The sequence below is a fragment of the Hippoglossus stenolepis genome, chromosome 23 (genome assembly GCF_022539355.2).
Source record: "Hippoglossus stenolepis isolate QCI-W04-F060 chromosome 23, HSTE1.2, whole genome shotgun sequence".
NCBI lineage: Eukaryota > Metazoa > Chordata > Actinopteri > Pleuronectiformes > Pleuronectidae > Hippoglossus > Hippoglossus stenolepis.
In genome coordinates, this window is record NC_061505.1 from 6,924,651 (window position 1) to 6,950,087 (window position 25,437).

At 43.2% G+C, this 25,437-nt stretch overlaps 1 protein-coding gene and 1 long non-coding RNA gene across 2 annotated transcripts in view; one reads left to right on the forward strand and one right to left on the reverse strand.

The window, feature by feature from the left end:
• Positions 1-24,608, reverse strand: part of LOC118103035 (zeta-sarcoglycan) — a 31,678-nt gene extending 7,070 nt beyond the window's left edge. The window contains exons 1-6 of the mRNA XM_035149698.2: positions 24,280-24,608; positions 15,694-15,888; positions 12,112-12,213; positions 3,724-3,811; positions 2,452-2,574; positions 2,242-2,314 (exon numbers count right to left, since the gene is read on the reverse strand). Of these exons, the coding sequence (XP_035005589.1) occupies positions 2,242-2,314; positions 2,452-2,574; positions 3,724-3,811; positions 12,112-12,213; positions 15,694-15,888; positions 24,280-24,318 (620 nt within the window). The 5' untranslated portion in view covers positions 24,319-24,608. The remainder of the gene's footprint in view (positions 1-2,241; positions 2,315-2,451; positions 2,575-3,723; positions 3,812-12,111; positions 12,214-15,693; positions 15,889-24,279) is intronic.
• LOC118103037 lies at positions 1,021-3,664 on the forward strand. The gene is made up of 3 exons (XR_004694787.2): positions 1,021-1,180; positions 2,247-2,360; positions 2,503-3,664. It is a non-coding gene; the product is annotated as an uncharacterized LOC118103037 (long non-coding RNA).
• Positions 24,609-25,437: the final 829 nt, after the last annotated feature.

A 25,437-nucleotide genomic window follows, 5' to 3' on the forward strand; every position in this document is an offset into this window, starting at 1 on the left:
CTTTTACACTAAATATGCAAATGAATGCTGCCAATGGACTTATTATTATTCGCAGGAGATTCAATAATTCAGAAGCAGCGTGACGATGATAAATGAAGACACAGTTGAGTGTGAGCGTACACACACACAAAGTCATCGGGGAGAGAGAGAGAGAGAGAGAGAGAGAGAGAGAGAGAGAGAGAACAGGTGTTTCTCAGAGGAGAGGATCTCAGGTGAGTTTCTCTGATTCCGTCTCTGCTCTTCTCTCCCTGATCACCGCTGGTTTAAAAGAGAAATGAAACACAAAGACAGTGATGTTGTGTAGAGAGAGAGAAACTCATGAATATAGATGAAAAGTCCCAGAGTCACACAAACAAACAATACAAAAAAAACATGAAATGCATAAGCCACTTTTAACACGAATGTTGGACTTTGAGAAGAAGCTGCGCTGTTTTAAAAACATGGAAAAGAAAATCCCGTCAAAGAGTTCATACAGTATTTATGATAAAAAAAAATGGGTGTGTGCGTGTCGGGGGAATTTTTATTTCAGAGTGTTAATTTTTCTGAATGTGTAGCTGTAATTATACGGTGTGATGTCATTATATCACGTGATAAATCTGATTTACACACGAGCGATTAATCAACAGACTGATAATTTACTGTGTGGGCGTGTATGATGAAAAAGAAGCAGTGCAGGAGGAATGAGTCATCACAGGTTTTACTCAGACTGAACTTAAAACCTGCCATAGTCAAAGAGAGCGGGGGGGATAATGAATACACATTTAAAAATTGAAGATAATCATCATAATTAGACCAATATGGATTTTTGATATTGATATTAGAGGATATAAACTTGATTCTGATTCTGCTCTTGTCATGAGCTTTCGGAATGTTGGAATCTTTTCTTGGACCCACTGTCATATTTTTGTCTTTGGCCTTATTTCCCTTGCTTTAGTTTTCTTTATTATTATTAATGTCTCAGTTATTTGTACGTTGATATATTAACTTCCTGTTTTATTATGTAGTCACCTGTGGTTCAGCACACATCACTTCCTGTTCCTGCGTTGCCTTTCATGAGTTTCACCTGTGTCTGTTGTCACCTGCTCGTTTCCTCTTGTTCCCTGAGTTATTTACCCATCTATGTTTTTCACTTTCAGCCCATGTGTGATATCTGGATACCTCTTCCCCGTGTTTCAAAGCCGTAAGTCAAATATTGTTTATTGGATCTTTCCTCATGTGGCATCTGCATTTGGGTCCTCACCTGTTTCTAGTCATGATCAAAATAACTGCAAATAAAACCAATCTGCTAAAATAAGTTTTTATATCAGTGCAAACCTGACTTCAGACTTTCCTCTAATCTTCTTTCCCACTTCATTTTATGTTCAGGTTACACTCTGTACTTAACACTATCATGATCAAGTTTAAAGATATATGTATATAATATTTGGATGATGTTTTTTCCTGCTGGTGTGCAAAACATTTCAGTTGTGCAGAAATATGAGCTTTTTGGAAAAAACAAACAATGCAATATGTTTTTTAAATTGAATCAAACACTGACAAAATTCGAATGAAATTTGTTATTTGATGAGAAATATGTTCATTCCCGTCCTGAGTAAAAGTCATGTTGCTGTTTTCCTTTTCTCAACTGTTGGGGCTGCTTCTCATTAAGATTTTGAACACATAGCAGATGGTGACCACTGAGCTGTGTGTGTGTGTGTGTGTGTGTGTGTGTTTTTAAAGTGAACCTCATCAGTATTCCTCTCACTCTGGAGGAATTAGCTGCCAGAACACTGCGTTTTCTGCCAACTTTGATCCCGGCCCCTCCCCCCAGGACCAGTCAGGTGGACAACAAACCGCACTCGTTATAGCTCGTTAATGGAGGGACGGCGCGCTCGCAGCCTCGGGCGGAGCGTGCACGCGCCGGGGATCACGTGCACAGCAGTGTACGAGTCTAATAAGCGCCAGCCACTGTCTCCACGCTCTCTCCACACTTTAATCAATTCCTCGGTGCCATAGAGAATAACCAACAAATTAGCTCGCCCCTCGGCCGTGAAATTAATATAATGGTGAAATCTTGTTTTTGAATTTGTGTGATAACGAGGCATCCAGTGGCTGCTCCAGTTTTACGAGAGGCTGCTTGAGAATAATCACGCTGCTGAATAATGGTTCCTCCATCTATCATCATTATTTAAAGATCTCCGTTTTTAATTGAACAGGATATGAACATGTGACATTAAGCTTTAATGAATCTCGTGGACTTACCTCAGGTCTTCGGACGCTCTCGCCTGGATCAGAGGAGTTTCTACCGAATGTCCAAACACGGCGCCTTCGGAGCCTGGCGATAAAGCGGACTTTTAGAATTCACGAAATTTACAAGCTAGGTAAGAAACATTCAATGTGGTTTTCTTTGCTTTTAAGATCTAATTATAAACATATCTGTATCACAAGATGATAAGTTGAGGCACATTTTACCTGTGACGGTGAACTTTTCTGTTGTCATGATAACCTCCTCTTCATCTGCAGTGAACAGGAGTCTTCCTCCATCTCGACTTCGCACCTCCAGCCTCTGACACTGGGCCTCCACAGCCTCAGGTCCTGCAGAGAGATTTTTACAGACTGAAACTGCTGGAATCGATTTTAAACTCCTACAAACTCTTCTCTGCTCCTCAAAGATATATATTTATATTATTATTTTATATATTTATATTTTTGCCGTGACAAAATGTTCAATATTTCACGAATGTTTCCCAGACTTAACCAACTTTTAAATTTTTATAATTCATCAGCATTAGAGGACAGATCTACACCTACAAAGTTTGATTAATCTGAACATTCTAACGTTAATAGTTGTAAATGATGCTGTTTAAAATAAAAAGTCTGTTTGTGTTTCTGGCCGAGAAAAATCGGCCTCAGGAAACTCCGTCTGGAAAAGTAAGACTATTAGTGCTGTGAAAAACTTTTAAGTGTTTGCTCTGCAAATGAAAAGTGCCCAACAAAGCTGGATCAGCCATGCTTTTACTCCAAATGGAGACAAATCAGTAAGCTCTTCTACTGCGGAGGAATATTAATTCTTGTTCACATGACTTTTTCTTTGTGTTTTTCCAGATGTGCACGCAGTAACTTTAAACTTCTCCCTTTCCTCCTCTCGCGACCATTAATCCACAGGCTGTGACGGCTCGGCAACTTAATTATTCTCGACCGGGTTTCATCTCATTCCAGATAAAATGCACTTGCTTCAAAAGCGGGCGCTGCTCATTTTTGGAGGAAGGCCGAAGCGTGACCGAGACGTGTCACATCATCAGTCTCGTCAAATCAGCGTCAACCCTCAACTTATGTTGGCTCAGATCGATGGCTGTTCATGTTAATACGCAGGTCATCTGCTCTCCAGTGGTCATTAATCATGTAAACGACTGCAGTAATTTGGTCTGACTGATGTTTAAACTTAACGATAATAGGAAGAATCCATTGCCCTTTCAATAAGTGTATCAAAGGTTAGCGTGAAAGTCTACAGAGTGTATTTTACCAGCCAGAGAGGATTACAGAGAATTTAAATTGTTGTGCTACAGTTGATTCAAGTGGGTAATAAATAGGATTGATTGGGTCATTTACAGCCAGGACTGGATTAATGTAACATTTTTATAGAGGTAAAAAAAGGAGCAAGTAAATAAACCTGTGTCCCAAATGACATTGAGTCACAAAACTGCTTTCAGGTGCTTCCAGAGTGGACGTGGACAGTGGACTCACCCACTGTGAGCTGGCCGGTCAGCTGGCCGCGCTCGTCTCTGGCGTTCAGCGTCACGTTCTTTTCTGATCGAAAGGCCAACAAGCTTTCCTTGGGGGGGAGAGGAAGAAAGAGAGGGAAAGGATAAATATGTCGTGTTAGTGACTTAAATCTTAACTGGAATTCTGTCTCCTTTAGCAGGCAGCTCGGTCCAATTAATTAGTTCTCCTACGTGTTTTCTTTTTTTAATCATTATACAAGTGAAATATGTATTTTTAAGGTAGAAGTATAGGTTTCGCAGCCGTAATGTCACAGTCTCCAGGCAGCTACTCTATTAAATGTGATCTATGAGCAGTTGTATACTTGAAATTTGAACTGTAATAGTCTATAAAGATGGACAACACTTCCTCCCACTATCCAAAAATGATGCCACAATACTAGTGTTTCCCATTAATTATCGAAACTGTGGCGGCCCATTCTTTTTTTTGTCCCAACACAGTTTCATAATGAACCCAAATTTATTTTGTGTTCCAGTGTATGAAACCAGAATCAATGTGTCTTATGTCTCCAAAATCTGCCTGCGTCAATGCACAACAGGTTGTAGTGAGCTGTAAAAAGCTTCCCATGTGGCATAAACCTCCAAATCGCACCACAATTACATTGAGACAGAATAAATTAAATCTAAATTATCCAAAGATGAGTGAAGCAGTGTGGGAAGGGTTTGATGAGAGAGTCAGTGTCGTGTGAGGACGTGTGTTTTCCATCGGTGACAGCAGGTGTACGTGTATCATATTCTTCACTGCAGACATAACTCCAGACCTGCGCTTCTGCGCTCTCCAGTTTTGCAAGTTAATGACTGTTTGGCATTTGAATGATGGCACGTGTGCGTGTCACTGTGTGCATGCAAACAAGGCTTTAACTCTGCAACTCTTTCACCTCAGTTGTCTTTACTTCTTTAAAAAAGTTAAGAGATGGCGGAGCAAAGAATAAATTTAACGTATGTAGAGTGTTATTAGATGAAGGTTTATGTGAGTGTGTCGAAGGTGTTGGCCAATCAGCAGCGACCTGTATATAAACCCTGCAGTATCAAAAAGGCAGTGCAACACAATGGATTCTAGTTCTCTCCCTTCTTTGAGTTTGCATCAATTGAAGATGTTAGAAGACATGTTTGTCGCCAGTATTTTATAATTACCTTAATTAGCACAATTAGCTAATAATTGGATATGGGTTTTTGTATGTATTGATTTCCATAAACTTATGTTTTCGTGTTTTTAAAAGTTTCCCGCATTCTCCTTTAACGTGATTCTGATGTTTTCTGCTATTCCAGACGACAACTGACGGCAAAGACTGTAACATCGAGCGTATTTTAAAGTATAAACACAAGTCATCTACCTCCGAGACTTCCAAAAATGTCCGCTGCTATAGTTGCAACGCTTGTGTATCATAACCGTTTACATATATATTAACGTTTTGCTTAGTTTTGTCGGCGCTGAACGCAGCCCAGGTTGTGAGCTCTGCCCTTGTACCCAACCACAAGATAGTTAGATGCCACCAATAAACACCCCAGCTCTCTCTGTCCTGAGCCTCTCTGATTCTCCTGGTGATGGAGACACACTCAACTCTCTCGTTCTGCTCTTCACTAGCGGAGCTGCTGACCTCCCTGCAGGCCTGCTCAGAGCACTGCGCCACAACTCTGCTCCGCCTGCGGGTGAACCACAAGTGAACAAGTTTTAATTTACCACCAGCGGCTATGACACAAAGTCTTGCCGGATGATTTTGCAGGCGACAGGAGCCACAAAGCAAAGTTGGCGTCGAGCCTCACTGGACTTAAAAAGCAGAACTTTACAAAGCATCTTCCTCTTCCTCCATGGAATTGGTAATGCAACCTCGTAGAGTGCAACCAAGCACAGTTTAACTTTGTCAGTGTCTTTTATTGACTTTGGTTGGTATTTATTAAACTTTATTGCTGTCTGGATAAGTTCATGTTAGTAGGTTCCTTGTACATTGAGAAGAGAAAATGGGGTCAAAATCAGAACAATTGACTCAAGTGAGCAATAATGATATATGTTGTCTCAGGTCTCAAAGCTGTGTTATATGGTGACTACTTGCACGTGTATCCGCGTGTATATGTACATGTATTTGCAATATGGACAGGTACACACAATATGTACCATGTTATGTATTAACACATCTTTAGGGTATTTGCGATATTTGTTGCATAATGTGGATTTGTGCAAGTGCATATGTATTTTTATGGCTGCAGCAGAGCCCAAGACAAATATTCCACATTGTTGGATAATGTTAATTTTGAAACTGGATATCACGTTAACATTTTTCTAAAAGTCTATTATTCACTCTCCTTTTTGCTTTGTTTGGGTCTCCACCATCTCTTGGGAAATCGCTCTTTAGTTTCATAATGGTCCCTTATGTTCAAAAGGAAGTTTCTACCTGGTGTGTGATGCTTGGTCATTTGAGTTATTCTTGATGTAAAATAATTGATTCGTGCTGCATCTAACAGTTAATTTAAGGGTAACTGCTCGTACCACACACTTGTGTCTGATGACTAACTGCCAACTGAGCGGCATCTATTTTGTGGAGATGGTGTCCTCCATTTTGGAATCTCCAGTTTGTTTTTCCAGAAAGGTCAGCGCTGTCAGGACAGTTTACATTTGTCGCTGAAGCTGCACTTTACACCAAAGCCTCCACGAGCAAATCCACTGAATTCCCCAACTCGTTTATTTCTACATTATTCATATTTATGTATAAAAAATAATCTGTTTTGTGATATTTGTTATTTTTGGAACATATATGTAGTTTCACATTGATCTAGTTTTGCTTTGATGGAGTCTAATGGGTTTGATTCACTGTAGCATCACATTGTTGCAGCAGATCATCTCAAGTTTGTTCGGTGTGTAACTTTGCAGAGGTCGTTCGTTGCATTTTCATTCCCTGCTTGCTCCTCCCTCGATATAAATGCGCATCATGAACTCAGACGTTCTACAGCAGGCAGGGCATCGTGAAGAAATGCGAGTTCTCGAGTTGAAGTATCCCTTTACAGAGTTTATAGGTCTTAAACTGTTGCCCGAGGGGCTGTAACAGAGACGCGGCCAGCTCTCCTCCACACTTCTGTGGGGTTACATAAAAGGCTTCTTAGTCACTGCGCCCGCTCAGGAAGGTCAAGCGCGGACCAGAGTGAAGGCACATAAATGGAGCTTGTTGTTGTACGTGCACTGGGCCCCATCAGACTGAGAAATTACCTCGGCTGCTTGTAAGGCAAAGGATGCCGCCCTGCATACAATGACTAACATCACGGCTCAAAGTAGGAGCACGACTGCGATGAAACGGTTGGAAAAAACAAAGAAACCTCCTGTCTCTCTGCGACTGTGTGTTCATAAAACCCAAAAGAGACATTTAAAGCGCAGATCAAGAACATTGCTCCGGGTTTAACTGTAATCCCAACCAAATATTTGCATAAATATATTTCAATTTTAATTATATTTAGCTGTTGTGCCAGAAGCTAATTTGGATTCTGAGCTGAACAAGTAAATATAATGAAAAAAAGTAGGGGAGGTGCCCTTATTATGTCTTAATTTCCTCTTTCAAATATCAAACCTCGCAGGCGGAGTCTTTGCAAGCAGGGAACAGGCGGTTAGAGGAAAATGTTTGCATGCATTTTAAATATTTTTCATATTAACAGGCCCCTTGTTTTTTCCGTGTACTAATACTGTGGCCAAATGAAGTTGCTTTGTGCAAACTCAGATTGAAGATGCTGCCGCAGTTTGCTCCAGAGAAGTTATAATTTTAGAGAATTAAACAAGTGGACGGCTTCGCTCATCCTCATTACACTCTTGTCTTATACAGTGAGAAGTAGTGAGGGAGAAGTTTCACTCTCCAGTAAAAATACACCTGCATCTGATGCTATTTATAGATCAGTCGGGGTCCCAGGAGACGATAACGTGAGCCAACAGTCTGAACGGCAGAGATTTGATGAACTGTATCTGGGCACCGTGCTGCCTCACACCACACTGTTGTCAGACTGACGCAGACGGTAACACAACAGCGACAATCAAATGTAGTGATGTTGATTTTATCAGGTTTTCGTGGGTTTATTTGAAACACAAAGACAGAATGCAAATCACACTTTTGAGCCAAATAACATGTTTTTAAAATCTAGGTTGTTTTTTTTTGTTGCAATTCAACTTTAAAGGTCAGGTTGGTTGTTCCTGAAACACGTTTTATCTTATCAGTTTAAAATCGTCTTCACCTCCCGATGGCCATCAGTAAGTAAAGTTGTTTGAAATCATTTTTAAAAAGAAGCCTCCGTGATCCTCGCAGGAGTGTAAAGCCAATTTCCGACATAATCCCCAGAGGATTGATCCCATCAAAAGCTCTTAACATCTCCATCCGTGTATCTATGGGTAGGGCACCATTTTTTCTCGCGAGATATTTGTGTTCTTTTTGTGTGTTTTCACTTTTTTCGTCTGTCGTGTTTAGAAACGTCATCATCACGCCTTTGCGGGGAATCCTGCCGAGGACCTCCCTGCTGCGTTCTCATGTGGGCTCCTTCAGACGCTCATTTTATATAATGGAGCTGGAAATGGGCTTTTAAAAGATATGAGAACAGGAACATCCAATTTTGGTTCTGTAGGTTTCTCATGTGACCAAACCAGCACGACACCTTTTTATTAAAATCTGTGAAAGTGCAAAACAAAAGTGTGATGATTTGACACGGAATAACCCAAATGCTCACATAGTCATATGTTGAGTTCCTGTTTATTCATTCGATCGCGAACAGTGCTCGTTTGTCAACAGACAAAATATTGTAAATGAGTCAGAGTTTGCTGCATAAACTTATTTCTAATCTAAATCAATAATCTGTTATCCCGTCTTTACAAGGCAACCTGAAATAAAATAAAATGACCACTTGTAATTCATGTGCATTATACCATCAGAACTAACTACAACAAACCCATGATTAAAGCACTAGACCCCATTAAAAACAAGCAAAATACAAAGGCACTGATATGCACTTTTTTGACCACATATCAGCAAGTACAAAAACTAATCTATATGTCTGTAGAAATCATACACTGTACGTCCACCTACTCTTAATTGCATCACCATCTCTGCAAATCAAAGGCCACTTCTGCATGTGAAATAACCACTCGAGCAGCTATTTTCCTTTCTTTCCCCCTGCACAGGTTCAAGCAGACAGCAGGAACCAATGAGCGAAACAAGCTCCTGTTGTTCTGAACATAAATAAAAAACACTCACATCTCAACAGGCTGTAATTTAAATCCACTGGAATACATGGATTTACAGCAGCGCTCTGAAGGGACTGACCACTCTGTGAAAAATGTCCCCGCTGCTCATCAGATCTATGTTTTGACCTCTGGTGTCCTTAAGTTTTACTCTAAACTAAAAAACAAGTCCCGAAACCCAGAGCTTGTCGTCTTTTGCAGGATATCTAATAGGAATCTAAACAATGCATCCGAACAGTAAGATGAAATATGACTTTTACGCATAAAGCAAACAGGGACTCGCACGTATTCTTCATTCAAAAAGATTCAAAACTACTGTGATAAAACTTTATAGGTCAATAAAAACAAGAGAACTTGAAAGCTGCAAAGGACTGAACACATCAAGTTGGACAGAAATGTAAAATGGAGAATTTCAAGTGTCTGAAAGTGAAAGACTCCTACAATTATGGATGCCATGTACCGTTGGAAGGTGAAGTTTCGAGTGTGACTCAGTGAAAAAAGCCTGAAATTACAGTCACTCTGTGGCTTTTTTTTTTACATTGGTGAAATTTTCGGTGTCAAACTGAATCCTGCAAATTATAGATGCGCTTCGGCTTTCACACGTGTAATTGGAGCTGCTGTGTGGCAATAATGCGCTTGAAATTTTTATGTGTTAACATTTAACATTAAGGTCGTCCAGAGAAATCTCTTTCATGCTTCTCAAATGGAGCTTCTGTTTGGCATAAAAACTCAATTGTTGCGGCGCTGAGGTTTCTGTAGGAGCTGACAGGAGGATGGATGGATGGATGGAGGGATGGATGGATGGATGGATAGAAATGTATATAGTTCAAGCCCCGTTGGGCATGAAAAAATAATATACAGATGATTTCATCTATCTGCCTGTCAGCTGTGACAGACAGCTCTGGTTTAACTAGAAGCTGCAGCCCGGAGACGATATAAAGCTTGTATTGATCATAAAACTATGAAAAAGTCACAATGATGTCATGAAATTACAACGTGAATAGTTTAAAAATGCATTTTTTAAATATACCTCTGCATCCTATTGGACTATAGACAAAACCTAAAGCTTATATAAAAATCACTCAGTTTTGGTCACCACCATGTCTCTCGGCTGCTTAGTGCTGAACAGGAGGTTTTAAATCCTGATCTCTCGCATAGAAAAATGTCAAATAATAACCCCCCTGACCATAATAGGATAATACCTGGATAGGGTATTACATGTTATGTGCTAAATTCTTTACCCATATTAAACAAGATAGACTTAGTATATGTTGTAAAAATACAATTCTCTTATGTTCAAATCATCCAACTGTTCCATTTAATCACTTTCTGTGTTTTCATTTTTTGATATTTTTAGATATTTATGTGGGTTCATTTGCATATTTATTATCACAACATACAGATTTGAGCTCACACTTTGGCTTCATGATTAACAGCGTCTCTGCTTTCTTATTTATTTTGGGTGCAATTGACAGGGCGGCGATAAACGAGGATGAAATATGGAAGTTTACTAAACCGATAATTCTGAAGTGTGGCCACATGCATCAGAAACACTACAGTTGTCTTTACACACGGAGACGGAAAATTACAAATGCATCGGAAAGCAGATATTCTCATTCAGATAAAAGTTTGGCTTCACTGAAAAAAAACTTCCTTTTTTGATGTGTTTTCTGGCTCCAGCTTAAACCACATATGAACAGTTACCACAACATGCTACTGAAAGCGCTGCTGAAATCAGGGCTGCTCTGCTTGTTATTTGCTGCCAGAACAAAAAAAACAGAAAACTCTGTTGGAGCTGCTTCCACTTGGTATTCACAGATTACGGCTTCAGCCATTGATGAAGATTCAAAGCACTGGTTGAGCTGCGAGAAATAAAAGGAAAGCTCCTTTGAGTTCAGCTACTTGGCCGTATGGCAGCTCGGGCTTTGAACGCTCCAAAAAAAAACCATACTATATTCAATTTTTGGATATCTCTGGTGCATTACAGTGTTCACTGCTGTTATGCGGTAATGGCTTATTGATCAATGGTGGCTATCGGACTGAAGAACAGCACTGGGCACTGTGCTGTAAACTCATTGGATAACCATAATCCCCGCTCCCCCGGTGCTTGACATATCTCCTCAGGTGAGAAATATCGAGTGACCCACAGAGATTTTTGTCCTGCAAATATCTCTGGTGCCGGTAGATAAGGGCGCCACTGCACAGCCTGTCTGTAAAACAAGACAGTAAAAATGTCTGCAAGGTGGTATTGCACCGGGGGATGAGATATTGTCTTTGTCCAGTGTTCGGCTTGTGCGTCTGCTTCGGCCTTGAGGTGTCTGCTACTGCTGAAGTGCACGAGTGTTGTATTAAAATCAACGTGTAGCTCCGACCACGACATGAAAGCGCGAGAGCGGCCGGTTTCCGAGTTGTTTCTCGATCTGCTTGTGGAAAATTGTTCCCACGATCGAGCCACTTCCTCCATCGACGTCGCTCAAAAAAACAAATTTTCATGGAGTCCCAGCTTCCAGGGCCTGAAATTGCTTTCTGCACCGTGCCTAATCACTGAAAAAGGGGATGATCCAACTGAGCGTCTGCGATTCGTGTGGGAGAAGGACGCTTGGATCGACTTTGCGCCAGAGCTGTGTTGGTTAATCAACTAAACATCAAAGAGGAGAAAGGGGAGGAAGTGGAAGAGGGGAATTTATCGCGTGGGCTTGATTGGAAATCCAGCGGGGGGACTCTGGTCTCCCCTCTGTAATCGTCTGTAATCTCCTGTAGGGTTGTATGTGGCCTGAGAGGAGCCGAGAGGCAGCCTATTGCCCATTTCCTGCCGATGGGAGGCCCCGATAGTGCGCTGTTGTGGGGTGACAGGAAATTAGGAGGACGACGAGCAGAGGAGATGTGGACAGAGTTGAATCTCTTCTATCGAAGCACAAATATAAGGTATAGCATCAAAGAATCATCAAGGCAGAGGGATGTTGGCCCTGTCGTTAAAGAATTGATTGCAACTTCCTCAAAAGCGAAGGCTTGATATCGGCTTGTCTGCAGCTCTGGGGAGCTCTGTCTCTGTGGGAGATATTTCTCGTGGTTGTTTCTACTTCATCATTCACTGCTAGTGCGACGGAATATTGATCATCGGGCTGGAAGATGGTGAGAAGAGAAACTTACCTTTCTGGACTGGATCTCGTTCACATAGAGAGGCAGCAGGAACTCGGAGATCCCCTCCAGGCGAATCCCGTCCTGGTTTAAATGGAGGTTTCCCATTCCATCCTGAAACAGAATCAGTCAGATATGTTACTTTCCTGATTTTTATTCAAATGATTATTAACCTCCCAGAAGGATGACAAAAAAAGGAATCCTGCCGTAGCTTTGAATTGTCTATGTTTTTCGCGCTTTTTTAGTTTTGATGAGAGAAAGCACTTTCTCTATCACACGTCACTCACACACTGCAGGCACAGCCGTCAGGGGAAATTTAGGGTTCAGAGTCTTGCCCAAGGAAACTTTGGCACGCGGATCGGGGCAGACTGGGATGGAACAGCCAATCTCCTGGTTAGTGGACGACCTGCTCTGCAGCCACAGTCGCCCGTTAAGAGCCGTGCCGCATAAGAGCTGCTGCGTGAGTGACAGCGAGGAAGTAGGACATGACATGGAGGAGACGATGCCACTCAGCTGTGTCGGTGTGACAGGCGCCATGCAGCGAGGAGAGCCAGGCTAATGTGGCCGCCGTGGATGTGAATGTTGAGGAGATTCATGGAAATTATAAAAGAGAGCGGTATGCTCATGTAAATTCACGCGAGTCGGCTTAATATGAACATTACTGTAATGATTATTGTTATTATAGCCGGTGGTGGGAGTTGTAGTGGTGGTTGTAGAAATGTTTTCCGGGCTCTTCTGTGATTTACAGAGAAATTAAACACAACAACATAATAATGGAAGTTCATTCACTCAGTTCCAGCTCAGCGAACCCTGGCCTTACATTACCGCACGCGTTTGGGTGCTTCTCTCTCGGGTTCGGACAGAAAAATGCAACCCAAGCCGTAATCTACTGCAGTGTACGTCATATTTGAAAGTTGAAAATTCATTCTTTTGGGCATTGACTTTTATAAAATTTTCATTGCAGGCAATTTTCTGCAGCGGATTACCTCATAATTACAATAAAACTCACTTAATGCAGATGTGATGTGATGTTCGCTGACCTGATGGATTCTTCATTTTTATATCATATAGACGTAAATGGAAAAGCTAAATTCCAAAACATGCACAAACACCAATTTGACCCAGCAAAGTTTTCAGGTCTTTGCTTTTCAGGTCTGGGAACCTGATGACGCAGCGTGGAGCTGCTAGTTGTCCAGACTGGGGAACCATTGAAGTGCCATATAATGGGCACTTGAGCTTAAAACCATGTACTTTTAGTGCAGACCTCATGCTGCATTAATGTATAAAGCTATAAAGTTATAAATGTCATGACAGCTGTCACTGTAAAAAATAATAATGGTCCATTGGTGAACAGCAAATTGAACCATAAAAATGAGTGTTTTAAAATGAGGAAAGATTCTGCAACTTATTTTTATTTGTATCCAGGGCCTGGTTTTGTTGGACAGTTTGAGGGCAGCGTTGCGTGGACAGTTGGGCCCAGAGGGACATTTTTGAAGAGTTCACAAATGCGAGCAGCGCAAATGGTGAATTACAGAGTGGGAGGGCAGCGGGTGAGCCCAGTCGTACGTGGTCGAGAGCCGGGACTGAACTGGGGTCATGATGGGAGGACAGAGGGGAAGAGGAAGGTGGGCGGGGAGGAGCGGAGGTCTTTGTATGTCAGTGGCCAGACGTGTGCGACAAGTGGAGGTGATGTGGTGGGTGGGAAGAGTCGGCCACACGCTGTCAGACGAGTGGGTGGGAGGTGCAGGAGGGTTCGACATATTTAAGCCTTTTAAAGGCTAAAATTCAAATTACTCAATTATTTCTTTTAAGACCTTTTGAGTGGCATTTTCAGTTTAGAGAAAACCTTCACTACCAAGTCCAACGCTTTCAGGCTGTTGCTATCATCAGGTTTGTGAGTGATGATCGTAAACCTGTCCTGCCTGAAATGGTGAGACGGTAAATTTTGACGTTCCCTGGCAGCTTTTTATAAGAGATACGTGTGTGTGTGTGTGCGTGTGCGCGTGCGATGGTCGACCCCTTTGTCCCCCATTTCCCTGACTATCTCACATTCAGTCATTCCGACGTACAGTACAGCTGATAACAACTGAATATCAAACCAATAAACAGGGGTCTAGTTTGGCTCGTGCTTCCTTATTGAGCTCGCCGAGTCCTGAGAGATGGGGGGGTGAACAGCGAGGTACATTTTCTAGGGCGACACCAACGGCACTGATAAGGTCTTTTACCCGTGACACAGATTGATGGGAGGCGAAGCGGCGGAGGAGTGATAGCAACAGTCGGGGGGGACGCGCCCGTCACAGAGGGAGGATGCTGCCGCTGGGAGTTTGTTGGCAAAATGGTAAATTGTGTGCATTGTCCCCGAAAATGTCACAGGAGCTCGCAGCAGCTGTCTGTTTGGTTCTGGTGCGTTGTGTGTCAGCCGGCGCCGCTGCCAAGTCCTTTCTAATTCTTTATCAAATCCAGACGAGACAAAGCACTCAACACGAGGGATGGTGCCTCCAACGCATTTCAATGGGCCTGCGAGAATGAACTCAGGATTTGTCGGAAAGAAAGAAAGAAAGAAAGAAAGAAAGAAAGAAAGAAAGAAACTTTCCTTCTGTAGATACAGAAATTCATGTTATCGTTCCTAATTGGATGTCCATATTAGGGCGGCACAGTGGGGCAGTGGTTATTGTTTTCTGTAGCTTTACAGCAAGAGGATTTGAGTGGGTTTGAACCTGAAGTCAAAACGGGGCCATTTCTGCATTTTGTATGTTCTCCCCATGTTTGTGTGGGTTTGCTGTGGCTTCCTCCACACAGTCCAAACACATGCAGATTGGGGACTGGGTGTAAATGTCCAGGTTGTCCCCCGCCTGTCAGCTGGGATTGGCTCCAGCCCCGCCCATGACCCTCAAAGGATAAGCGGTATAGATAATGGATGGAAAAATGGATGGATGGATGATTGTCCATATAAGATGTGTTGTAAGATAATATGATGATATGGAAAAAATAATCGCCACCCTCCTCTGGACGATAGGTTCCAAAGATTTTTCTTTCTGACGAGGGATCATCTGTCATCTGCCCCAAACAAAACTCGCTCACTAAAAACAGTCCCTTTCATTACTTGAGTAACATTATAGGCACGTAACCCAGCATACACACAAATTTACTCTAGGTGGAGTGACAACAGTAGAGTAACGTTTAAATAGCAACATCGGCCTTTGTGTTGAACGTTACTTGTTTCTTAGATTTACAGTTTGCTTTCCACACCTCCGCGCTTGTAAGAGGACGAGAGGGTGCTAACAATCGCTGGGTGTGCTCCAGATGTTCGGCCAATCAGAAGACGGTAGGAGGCCTGGGCTAATATTGCCTGTGTGGCTGTGCGTAACAGGCCGTTTGAGATGAAGACGTTTTTTGGGCTGGGAGTCCTGCAGAGCTCCTCTAGAGGAGTCTCACAATGACAATATAATGTCTGAAAATGAGCACAATCTGTCTTTTTAATGTGTTCCACACTATTAAGTTAATAATCTCGACAGTTAAATTCCAGGCTCGTAACTTCACCTTCCCAACTGACTCAGGCTCATTTCGGACGATGCCCCCCCGCCGTCCACTCACCACTGAGAAATTCATGACTTTTATGATCCAGACGGTGAGCGCCAGGTTAACGATCATGGTGACCAGGAGCAGCAGCAGGAAGAAGTAGAGGCATCTCTTCCTCCAGCCGTACAGGCCCACCGGGTAGACGGCATCGCAGCCCGGCCGCTGGAGGTGCAGGGACTGGGAGGCAAGGATGAACTGCTCCTGGGTGATCTGGGGCCAAAAAATCAAAGAGACACACACACACACACAGGAGGCTTTATGTTCGCAGGCTGACAAGAACAGACACAATCACACATTGGAAGAGGTTATTATCGCTAAAGATGACTCCGAGCTGAGGCCCAGTTATTGGAAAAGTGGTACTTCTAAAAAAGTACAGAAGGTGAAAGCACATTATGAAAACCGCCTGAAACATTCATGCCTGGTAATTAAATGGACCGAGACAAGGATTTCAACCTGTGACACACTAGGAAATAAAAAAGTCTGAATAAGCGTTGCTGATTTCTTTTGGTAGAGTTTGAATTTTCCATTTTGTTTGCTTTGTCCTGAGATATCTGGTCGCAGCATTGAACCTGTAGCAGGGTGATCCATCAAGCCGCGTGCAGAAGAGACAAGGTCATTTAGGTGACTGCATTTTATTAAAAAGAGATACCAAATCATAGAGCCTCTTCTGTGTCGGTCCGCTGCAGGAAAAAGAGGAATCGTCCGTCAAGATCCATCTATTACAAGTTGGAAATCACTTGTGGGAATAAAAGGGCTCAGAAGACGGAACATTTTGTGAACGGCAGCTTTTTATTCCCTTGTTGAGTCAATAAAAGACAAACAGCAGCTAAATCTAAACGCTTATGAGCTAGTCATAGGGATTCATGTAAATTAGACGACTGGAACACGGGGTGCTTGACATTTCTGCTCGTTTTTGTATGTACTTTACACTGAAAATTCATTTCTGTAACGTCACTGCTTTGTATCTCGACGCTAATTACTTGTTGACATTTTGTCAGACTGGATCCCTGTACTCGCAAAGAAAGCTGCAGTGAGTGGCAGCTTCCTGCCGATCTGTTTGCCGCCCCCCTCAGGCTGAGATCTTTATAGTGCTGCTGCCCGTCAGTCTTTCACGGGAAAACATTTCACATGTCACGCGACCTACACTTCTAGGTGTGAAACTAATAGTAAGGGGCTGCCACGTCAAGTCAGTCCACGACTTCAGTGCACGAAAGTCCGCACCTATGAAATCTCACATTATGGAAGAGGGGTGAATTATGAGATGTCAGGAAGTGTTTTTCACTCCGGCTGAGAAACTAAGTGCCTGTCGGCTGCTGCTGCTGCTGCTGCTGCTGCTGCTGCTGCTGCATGCAAGCTCTGATGTGAGATCAGAGAGGATGGTGTCTGTCGAGCGTGGTTGTCCGGGTGCCGAGGCGAGTGGGGTTGTTGTTGTCCAGCCGGTTGTGACCGCGAGCTGACAGCGTGAAACTCCCCATCACGGGTCTGCGGGGCTGGATGAGCCCTGAACTGTTGTGCTCAGCTGTTGATGGATTCACAGTGAGGCTCTGTCCAGCCCTCGTAGCACAAACCTCTGCCAAGGCCCAACTGTCCTCTTATGAAGCCACATTTAAATTCACTACAGGTCCAGATTTATATTTGGATCTGGATGAAATATTAGTCCCCTTAACATGACTGATTATTTTCATCCGTCTAAGACACATGAATTATTCTCCACTAAATGTCATGGAAATGGGTTGAGTAGTTTTTACGTAATCCTGCTATATAACAGACAAACCTGACAGAAACATAAGAGATAACAAACAAACTAGAACCGAGTAGACACACCTCCTCCCAGGCCCGGTCCTCTCACATTCAGTAAAGCTGCATCAAATTGAACACACTCACAGATATCAGTTCCCTGAATGTGACAGATATTTTTTCTCCCCCCATCAAGATCCATGAATTATTCCCTGAGAAATTGTTGAAAAACGTCAAAAACGCTCATAAAATGTTAAAGATCCGCATTCCTGATCCGTATCTGCATCAAAATGTGATGGGTTGCTGTTTGGGTCATATCCAACAAACAAACACAGATGAAAACTCATCCTCCCTGGTGGTGTATGAACAAAGCACAGCGCCTGCTCATGCAAACAAGTTCTGAATACATTCCACTGGGGGCGACTATTGATTTATCGTGCCAGTATAGAATAATTGCATGAAACGCACACATCCATAACTGACACACCTCAGAGGGGAGTGAAATGCACGTTATAACGCAGGTCAGAATCCACATGCTTTATTCACACTGACCTCAGGTGTCATCATGACAGCCTCTTGCGGCTCCTCACACTCCTCAGCTCAGCATCTAAAGACTTTTCCAAAGCTTTCATGGTCGGTCAGGACACAGAATCCCAGCCCGTTGTTTTCTATCATTGTTGGGATAAATCAATCTCTCTCACGAGAGGAGCCAGCGGTTCACATGTTTGTGTGATTATAAAACCACAAAACACTGAATCCAGCTTTGTGAAACCGTATTGTTTGTGTGTACGAGGCAGCGTGTGGTGCATCAGCTGGTGAAAAGCTGGAGCCAGAAATAGAATTTGTGTCCTTCAGGCTGTCCAGAAATTCAACACCAAAGGCAACAAAGGCAGAGAGATTTTACTTTGTGGCTACAACTCACGATTATTTCCAATAACAAAACTAGAATAGCAGAGCAGTAGAGCGCATATCTCCACCAAGGCCCCACAGTCACCTTCCATTCAATCAAGCTGCAACGATTTCACACACTCATAGATATCAGTTCCTTAAATGTGTCAGATTTTTTTCATCATCATGCATGAATTATTCTCTAGGAAACCAAGGAAAATGTAAAAAATGTTAACGAAAGTGGGAAAAAAATCCTGGATCACGCATCCTTCCACCAAGTTTTGTTGAAATCTGTCTGGCTTAATTATATGATATTTCAGTGGCTTTAAAATGTTATACACTCACCAAACTTGTTTGAGGAAGGGTATCAAGATAAAAACGTTCACATCAGTCAGTATTGATAATTATCACAATAACTGCCACATTATTATTTCTTATTAAGTTTAAAGACAGATTTTTGCTCCTGAGAGAAGGAAACTCTTCTTTATGGGCAGAGAATGACAAACACATTTTATATATATAATATATCGATATAGTTTGGACTCTTGTTATATTGATGAAAATTATATTATATATATTGTGATAATTATTGATATTGCTTAATTTCCCTAGTGTGTTTCCAAATCCTTCTCATTACCGACACCACTGCACGGAGGAGGAGCGTGATACACGTGTAACGTCCTCAGCAGCTTAATCGCTGCTTCACGGCTTAATCCACCCTTTAAGTGACTGCTCCCGTGGTTCAGACAGTTCAGGTCACATCTGCGAGCGGTGGCAGATGTCTCACAAATGGATGCTGTGACTTTGCAGCGACTACAAATGACCCACATCACTGGCCAAGAAATGTCAGCGATTCCAATTTAGCCAGCGACACAGCTGAGGGACGAGAGCGTTATAAGAGGTGATAACACAGAGGCCGAGCACGGAGTCTCAGTCACACAGGACTTACTACAACTTCCCACAACGCAGGAAGATGCCACACAAACACCACAGCAGCTTGTGTGCGAGGCTGGCCAGACAAGATCATCTCCTTAAAAAACTTAAAAACTGTCTAAAATCCATCTCCTAGCCCAAAGCCGTACCCCTACTGGACACGTTATTTCCAATCCGCTGTTGCTAGGGGAAACTTCAGCACTTGCAATTTCTATGGCAACCCACTGTTCCCAACGCCGGTGTGAATCCTGTGATTTCCTTGCAAGAGTGTTAATGCATATATTACCCTGGTCAAGTCAGGCCTCCTACAGCTCGGCCATTCACGGAGCAAGCGGCCGCTGGCGTTTTGTCAATCCGTCATTTCAGCATGCGGGTCACAGCTGACGCTCGCTACCGCCGCCGGACTGATCGAGATGTCAAACTGTGAGAAGCTACTCTGGCTTTTTTAAGAAAACAGAAGTATTGATCAGAAAGAGGCTGAGCGGGAGCATCACACCGGGCGGGATCCCACTTATCAGTTTATGTCAGCTGTAGTCGGCCTGACAGTTTCACCTCTTAATGTGTAAAAGCATTTATAAAGCAGCGCAGGTACTGAGTGCACATTTTAGGAATATCCATGTTTTTATCACCTTTTAATGGAGCAGCTGGGGAAACATCCTGATCATCATTAGTGGTCAGTTAAAGGTCAACGCTGGGACAGATGGACACTTAAAGTTGATAACTGTGATACGACCCTGCGGGGCCTGATGATAAACTGAAGTATTAATATCTTGTCGGCACTTTTTAAAGAACTGTAAAAATCACATATAGTTTAACTGAGAATAGCTCCGGCAACCGAACCAGGAATTCAGTATATATAGCGATATATATCTCAAAGGTGATTTCTGTTTGAAATTGAAATAACTAATAATATCTAATATCTAATGTGGAGGGGAAAGTTCATTTTGGAACTGTAATGAGTCTAGAATCACATTAGACTCTCTGAAGTTAGCCTCATGATCCAGCAGAGGGCGCTCACTATCGGCTCGACCTATTGCGTCCCCTCTCTCGAGCCAAAGAAAACCAGTAAAGTTACGTTGTTTTGCTACGAGAATGGAGCAAAGTCACCAAAGCATCTGAGAAGCGACGTGCGGCAGTAGACACCAAAGTAACGAACAAAGGTGCAGCCTGTTTTCCGGGGCAGAGCAATGGCGAGTGCTCAACCGTGTCTGACTGTGTGCATGCAGGGAATTTAAACGAATTGCGTGTCCTGTCAAATTCGTTCCAACTTTATTTTCGGGGGGATAATTGAGACTGACTGCCGATTGTTCAAGCGTATGTATCGTCCGGACTTTCGAGCGTTTGCATGGGGGATATTCTTGCTTCATTTCTGGATCAAAAGTGGAGATGCATCGATCATCTTTAAACTCAAAAAGATTCACAACCTGATGAAAGAGGAAGAAGAAACTCCGATCCCCTAACATCCTACTCATCCCCTCGGCCAGCTCCATACCTCAGGGAGGCGCTACAGGTCACTGCCCAGTAGGACAAAGCTTTTTTCCCCACTGTTGACAGGACTCTAAAGTCCATTCTTCACATGCATGTCTGCACACCAGTTTATGTATGGAAGATAAATTCTACTGTCAATCAATCAATCAATCAAAAAGGAACCCAGGCCTGTGGGTCGTCTATCACCCATTTACTTTTACCAGTGAACAGATGGGTCTAAAATCAACTCAACGCTACGCATGGTTTACCACCTACGTTCCTGATTACATGTGGTTTCTATTAATAGAATCCAAACACCTACACAGCAACTTGCTCCTCTAAGGTACAATAAGCTGTAAACTGTTTCCTCTGCAGACCGCGCACCGAGCTGGAAACATCCTCGTGGATTTGCTTCACGATCATATTTATCTTCTGCGTACTCACTGTTTCCACTTCATCCATCCCTTTTTAAGTTTGTGCTGAGATCTCTGTCACTTTTTTTGGGGGGGGGGGCTTTTTCTCTGAGGAGGGGGTGATGGTGCTCCTCGGAGCTTTGAGTACTGACGTTACAGCTGGATACAGCCGAGGCCAGCAATTACCCAGCATTCCCTACCCACTGCCAGCACGCCTCATCTTCACCAATTAGCGTAGAGGGTGATATTCTACATGCTGTTCTGATCAAACGGTGACACGCTGCCGAGGCAGCAAAACGCAGCTGAGGAGCCCCTAATGAAAGAAAATGAGACGCTATTAATTCTTGATAATGTTAATCAGCAAATCGGCGAGTGCTCTCTCACTCAGCAGTGGCACCGGAGTCCCACAGGGCCGCCTCAGCTGGAGGTAAGAAAACATTGGAGATGCACTGACGACTGTAAAGCTTGTACTCATCCGTCCTGCATATGAGCGACGCACAATCGCTGAGGCAGCAGCGAGGAGAAAAAGAAATGGACGCAATCACGCCACAGGTCGGACGCGCACGGGGTTAAAGCACCTATTTATTCAGGTTCTGTGGGCTTCTGACAGAAAGCCCAATCAAAAAGACAGAGGAGCCCCAACGCACGACTGTAGCCAGGGAAAGCCAATTATATCTTTCAACTGTGCAACGCAATGTATTGATGTAACCATTTCACATTTTGTTGATGTGACAATCAAGCATGCCGGCGAGGGCGCTGCTGTCGATCGTTGCTCCACTCGAATGCGAAATCCAATTTTTGTGGCTGCATCGTCTCTGCTGGAGTTACGATAGCGGCGGCGGCCCCGTCGATGGCTTTGTCTTGTGCAGCTTGCTTGCCCTTTCTGTGCGGATGCACGGACGGACGGAGCAGCGGTGCACTTCCTCCGGCTGAAAGCAACAAGGCAACTCAACTCCGAAGTAGGAGATCAGCAGGGATCAAAGTTCTCCAATAAGCCTGGCACAGCGAAAGGTTGCGGCCGCTCAATCAGACAAAGCCCCGACATCACAGGCTGTTTGAAGGTGGTTTTCAGAGAGAGTTTCCTTCTGCTCTTACATGCTGGTCTGCGTTTGAGGACACTGTCATGAAAAATAAATGCACTTTTGCAACACATAAATGAGCAACAAACCTCATTGGCATTCTGCACCTCTGACCTTTGCATCATTTATTAACATGGAGAGTTACGTCTCAGATGTGTGCAGCTCTTGTCGGCTCCTTCCCCCCGGTGTTTGACGACGGTTCTGGCAGGGGAAGAGAGAAAGATACCAAACTGCTGATGTCAACAGACGGACACTTCTCTCCACAGTGCACTATCTTTGCCTGCTAATCCCCAGAAAACCCAGAGAGAGTCAATGGGGGGGCAGTTTTTGGACAGCTCGCCCATAGGTGTCATTTGTATTCATCAGTCAAACGCACGGGGGAAGCGGCGAACTGAACGCAGCACAATCAAGGAAAACAGAGTTGCAAAAGCATTTGAAAAAACAAAGCAACTGTTTTAATTCCTGGAATTAAATCAACAAAACACAACAACTCCCATTAAACACGAGAAATAGGCAGGAAGTGACAAGTCTGTGAGTTTAAGGGATGTGCTGATCAATCAGAGCTGCTTTTAACAATCGTGGAACTTGTTGAGACTTTGCAAGTTTGCAAGAAACTACAGGATATACGATGTTACTTTCCTGTTTATATATCGTAGCCACTTTGCCTCTTTCTAAAGAGGAACATTCTTCCAACTTCCTCCAACGTCGCCATGTTTGTTGTTGTCGGAAACTCTCGACTCTGCTCTGCCCTCTAGGGGATGTTTCTCTTTTCATGTGTATAAACAACATAAAAGCCTTAATAAGGATACGTGTGCAAGCTTGTGTGAGTGGCTTGTTGTTGTGGCCTCTTTAAGACGTTTTCCAGCATAAACACGGACCTCACGACGTAAATCATTACATTTAAAGGTGAAAACATAAGACTAATGGGTTAGGGATGTTGTAACTATGAGGTTAGTCCCCGGGAAATCAATATAAGTCCTCTGAAGTCATGGAGATACGACTGTGCGCGCGTGCACGTGTGTTATAGTGGACAAATGGGTGGACTCTGGAGTGCATGGTCAAACAGAAGCTCTGCTGTGTGGGTTTCTGACACGTGAACTGCAACACGGTGACGAGATGCACATACTGTACCCAGAGGTGACTACCCCCACCCCCACCACCACCACCACCCCTCTTCGTAGACTTGAATGATAATGAGAAAAAGCATGCGGGCAGAATATTCATAGGCTGTCACATTAATGTGCTTCTTGAAACCGCGGCTGGGAGAAGGAGAATGCATAGAATATGAGGAGCATAGTGCAGGAGGGAGATGCAGGAGCTCCAGGCCTCCTCATCCTCCTCTTCCTCCTGATGTGTTTGAGCTATGGTGGGTCACTGGTTATTAATCACCGTGTCACTGCCTGCAGAGAGAAATGCAAGCGCTGCAACACAGGGAGACACTTTCCATTCATCTTTCATTAGCCGGGACTTTTCTAATGGAGGAAGCGGAGCAGAGGATGCACCTGTTGCACGGAGAGGAAACTTGATTTTTTTTTTTTTTTAAAGGGATAGTTCACCCAAAAAATGGAAATTCACTCATTATCTACTCCGCACTATGTAGATGGTGGGTGAAGTGTTCAAATTCAACTTGAAACGTTGTCATTTGCACCAAGTTTTTAGCCTAAATATCCTCTGATATCCTCCTCCTGGTTAGTGCTGATCTCGTTTCGCGAGAACTCACAAGTATCCTGAGAACAGAGGACATTTAGGGGAAACACTTGGTGTAAACAACGCTGTTTCAAGTCGTATTTTAATGTCAAGGTTTACAGACACTTGGATGCCACGACAGGAGCAGTATGGAGGTATCTCTTTTTTCTTTTTTTAAAGTTTGAAGACGTGGTCAACATTCACTTCAATTGTATTGGATTTGGCTGCAACGCTGTTTAACCCCTGAGACTCCACTTCACCCACCACCTCCATCTACAGTACATAGTGCTGAGTAGATAATGAGTGAATTTTCATTTTTGGGTGAACTGTCCCTTTACACGCTTTCTGTCCATCACTGAACTTTACATGTATGAACGATGAGTAGTGAGTGGACTCACCTTCAGTGACTCTATGTCCAGAGTCGTGGACTGATCCATGTCACAGCCTCATTGGTCCTGGTCACATATTTACATTAAACTTCGCACCAGCCCCCCCAACGCGCCGCATCTTGCCGCCGCATCTGCCGCTCCAGCGACCGAGCCGCGCTTCCTCTCTGCCATTCACAAAGAAAATACGCACATCCAGAGTTTTACGCACGTGAGACTTTGTTTAAATGTGCACAGCGGTGCACTCTGGGTGTTTGTCCGTGCTGTGGTGTCCCGGTGCTGCGGCTCCTCCGCTGCGCTCCTCACTTTCCGCTCCCGGAGTCTCTGCGCTTCAAAACTCATCAGCCATCAAGTCACATGGAGTCACGACCCGCCACTTCCGGTTACCGCTGTTTAAAACATAAAACGCAATTGTGTGAGATGGTTTGTGCCCATTGTTTTTTTTAAAAAATTTAATACGATCAGTTTGTACATCTGTTATAAAGAATAATCTGTAATGTGGGATTGAGGAATATGGAATGTGATCCTGTTATTTTACTTTGTTTCATTTGTTGTAAAGTTTACGTTTTTAGATTAACCTTTGATTGATTGCAGAGATTTATTCTGAAAACAGGGACTATGCCCTTTCTGTTTCAATCATAGTTGATTGTGGCTGACTTGACAGAAATCAAATCCCACTTCACACAGATGAAGCCCTGTTTAAACCCAGACTCAGCTGCAGCACCAGTATCAGCACCAGTATCAGCACCAGTATCAGCACCAGTATCAGCACCACTAAGACCTTATTGGAACCTTATGTTGAAATGATTTGACCTGTGTTTCCTCCTCATACTGTAAATTTAACTGGCTCGTTCTGTCAGTGACTCCACTCCCATTCTTTGGTTATTGGCGACATCTGCAGGACATGTTGTGTTACTGCAGTGAGAAATCAATTCAAATCAACCAATCCTATACATGAGCTGGATTTGGTAAAAGTGATTGTAATTTACTGGCAGTGATTTACTTTAAGTGTAAAAAAAAAGCCTGTAAATTATGGTACAGCAGATGAATGTGTATTTAAAAAAAGGATAAAGGATTCAACTTAAAATATAAAACGAGATATGAAAAGATATAAAATAAAATAAAGATAAACATACATATTTCTGTACCTGTGCTTTCAGGCTCTATGAA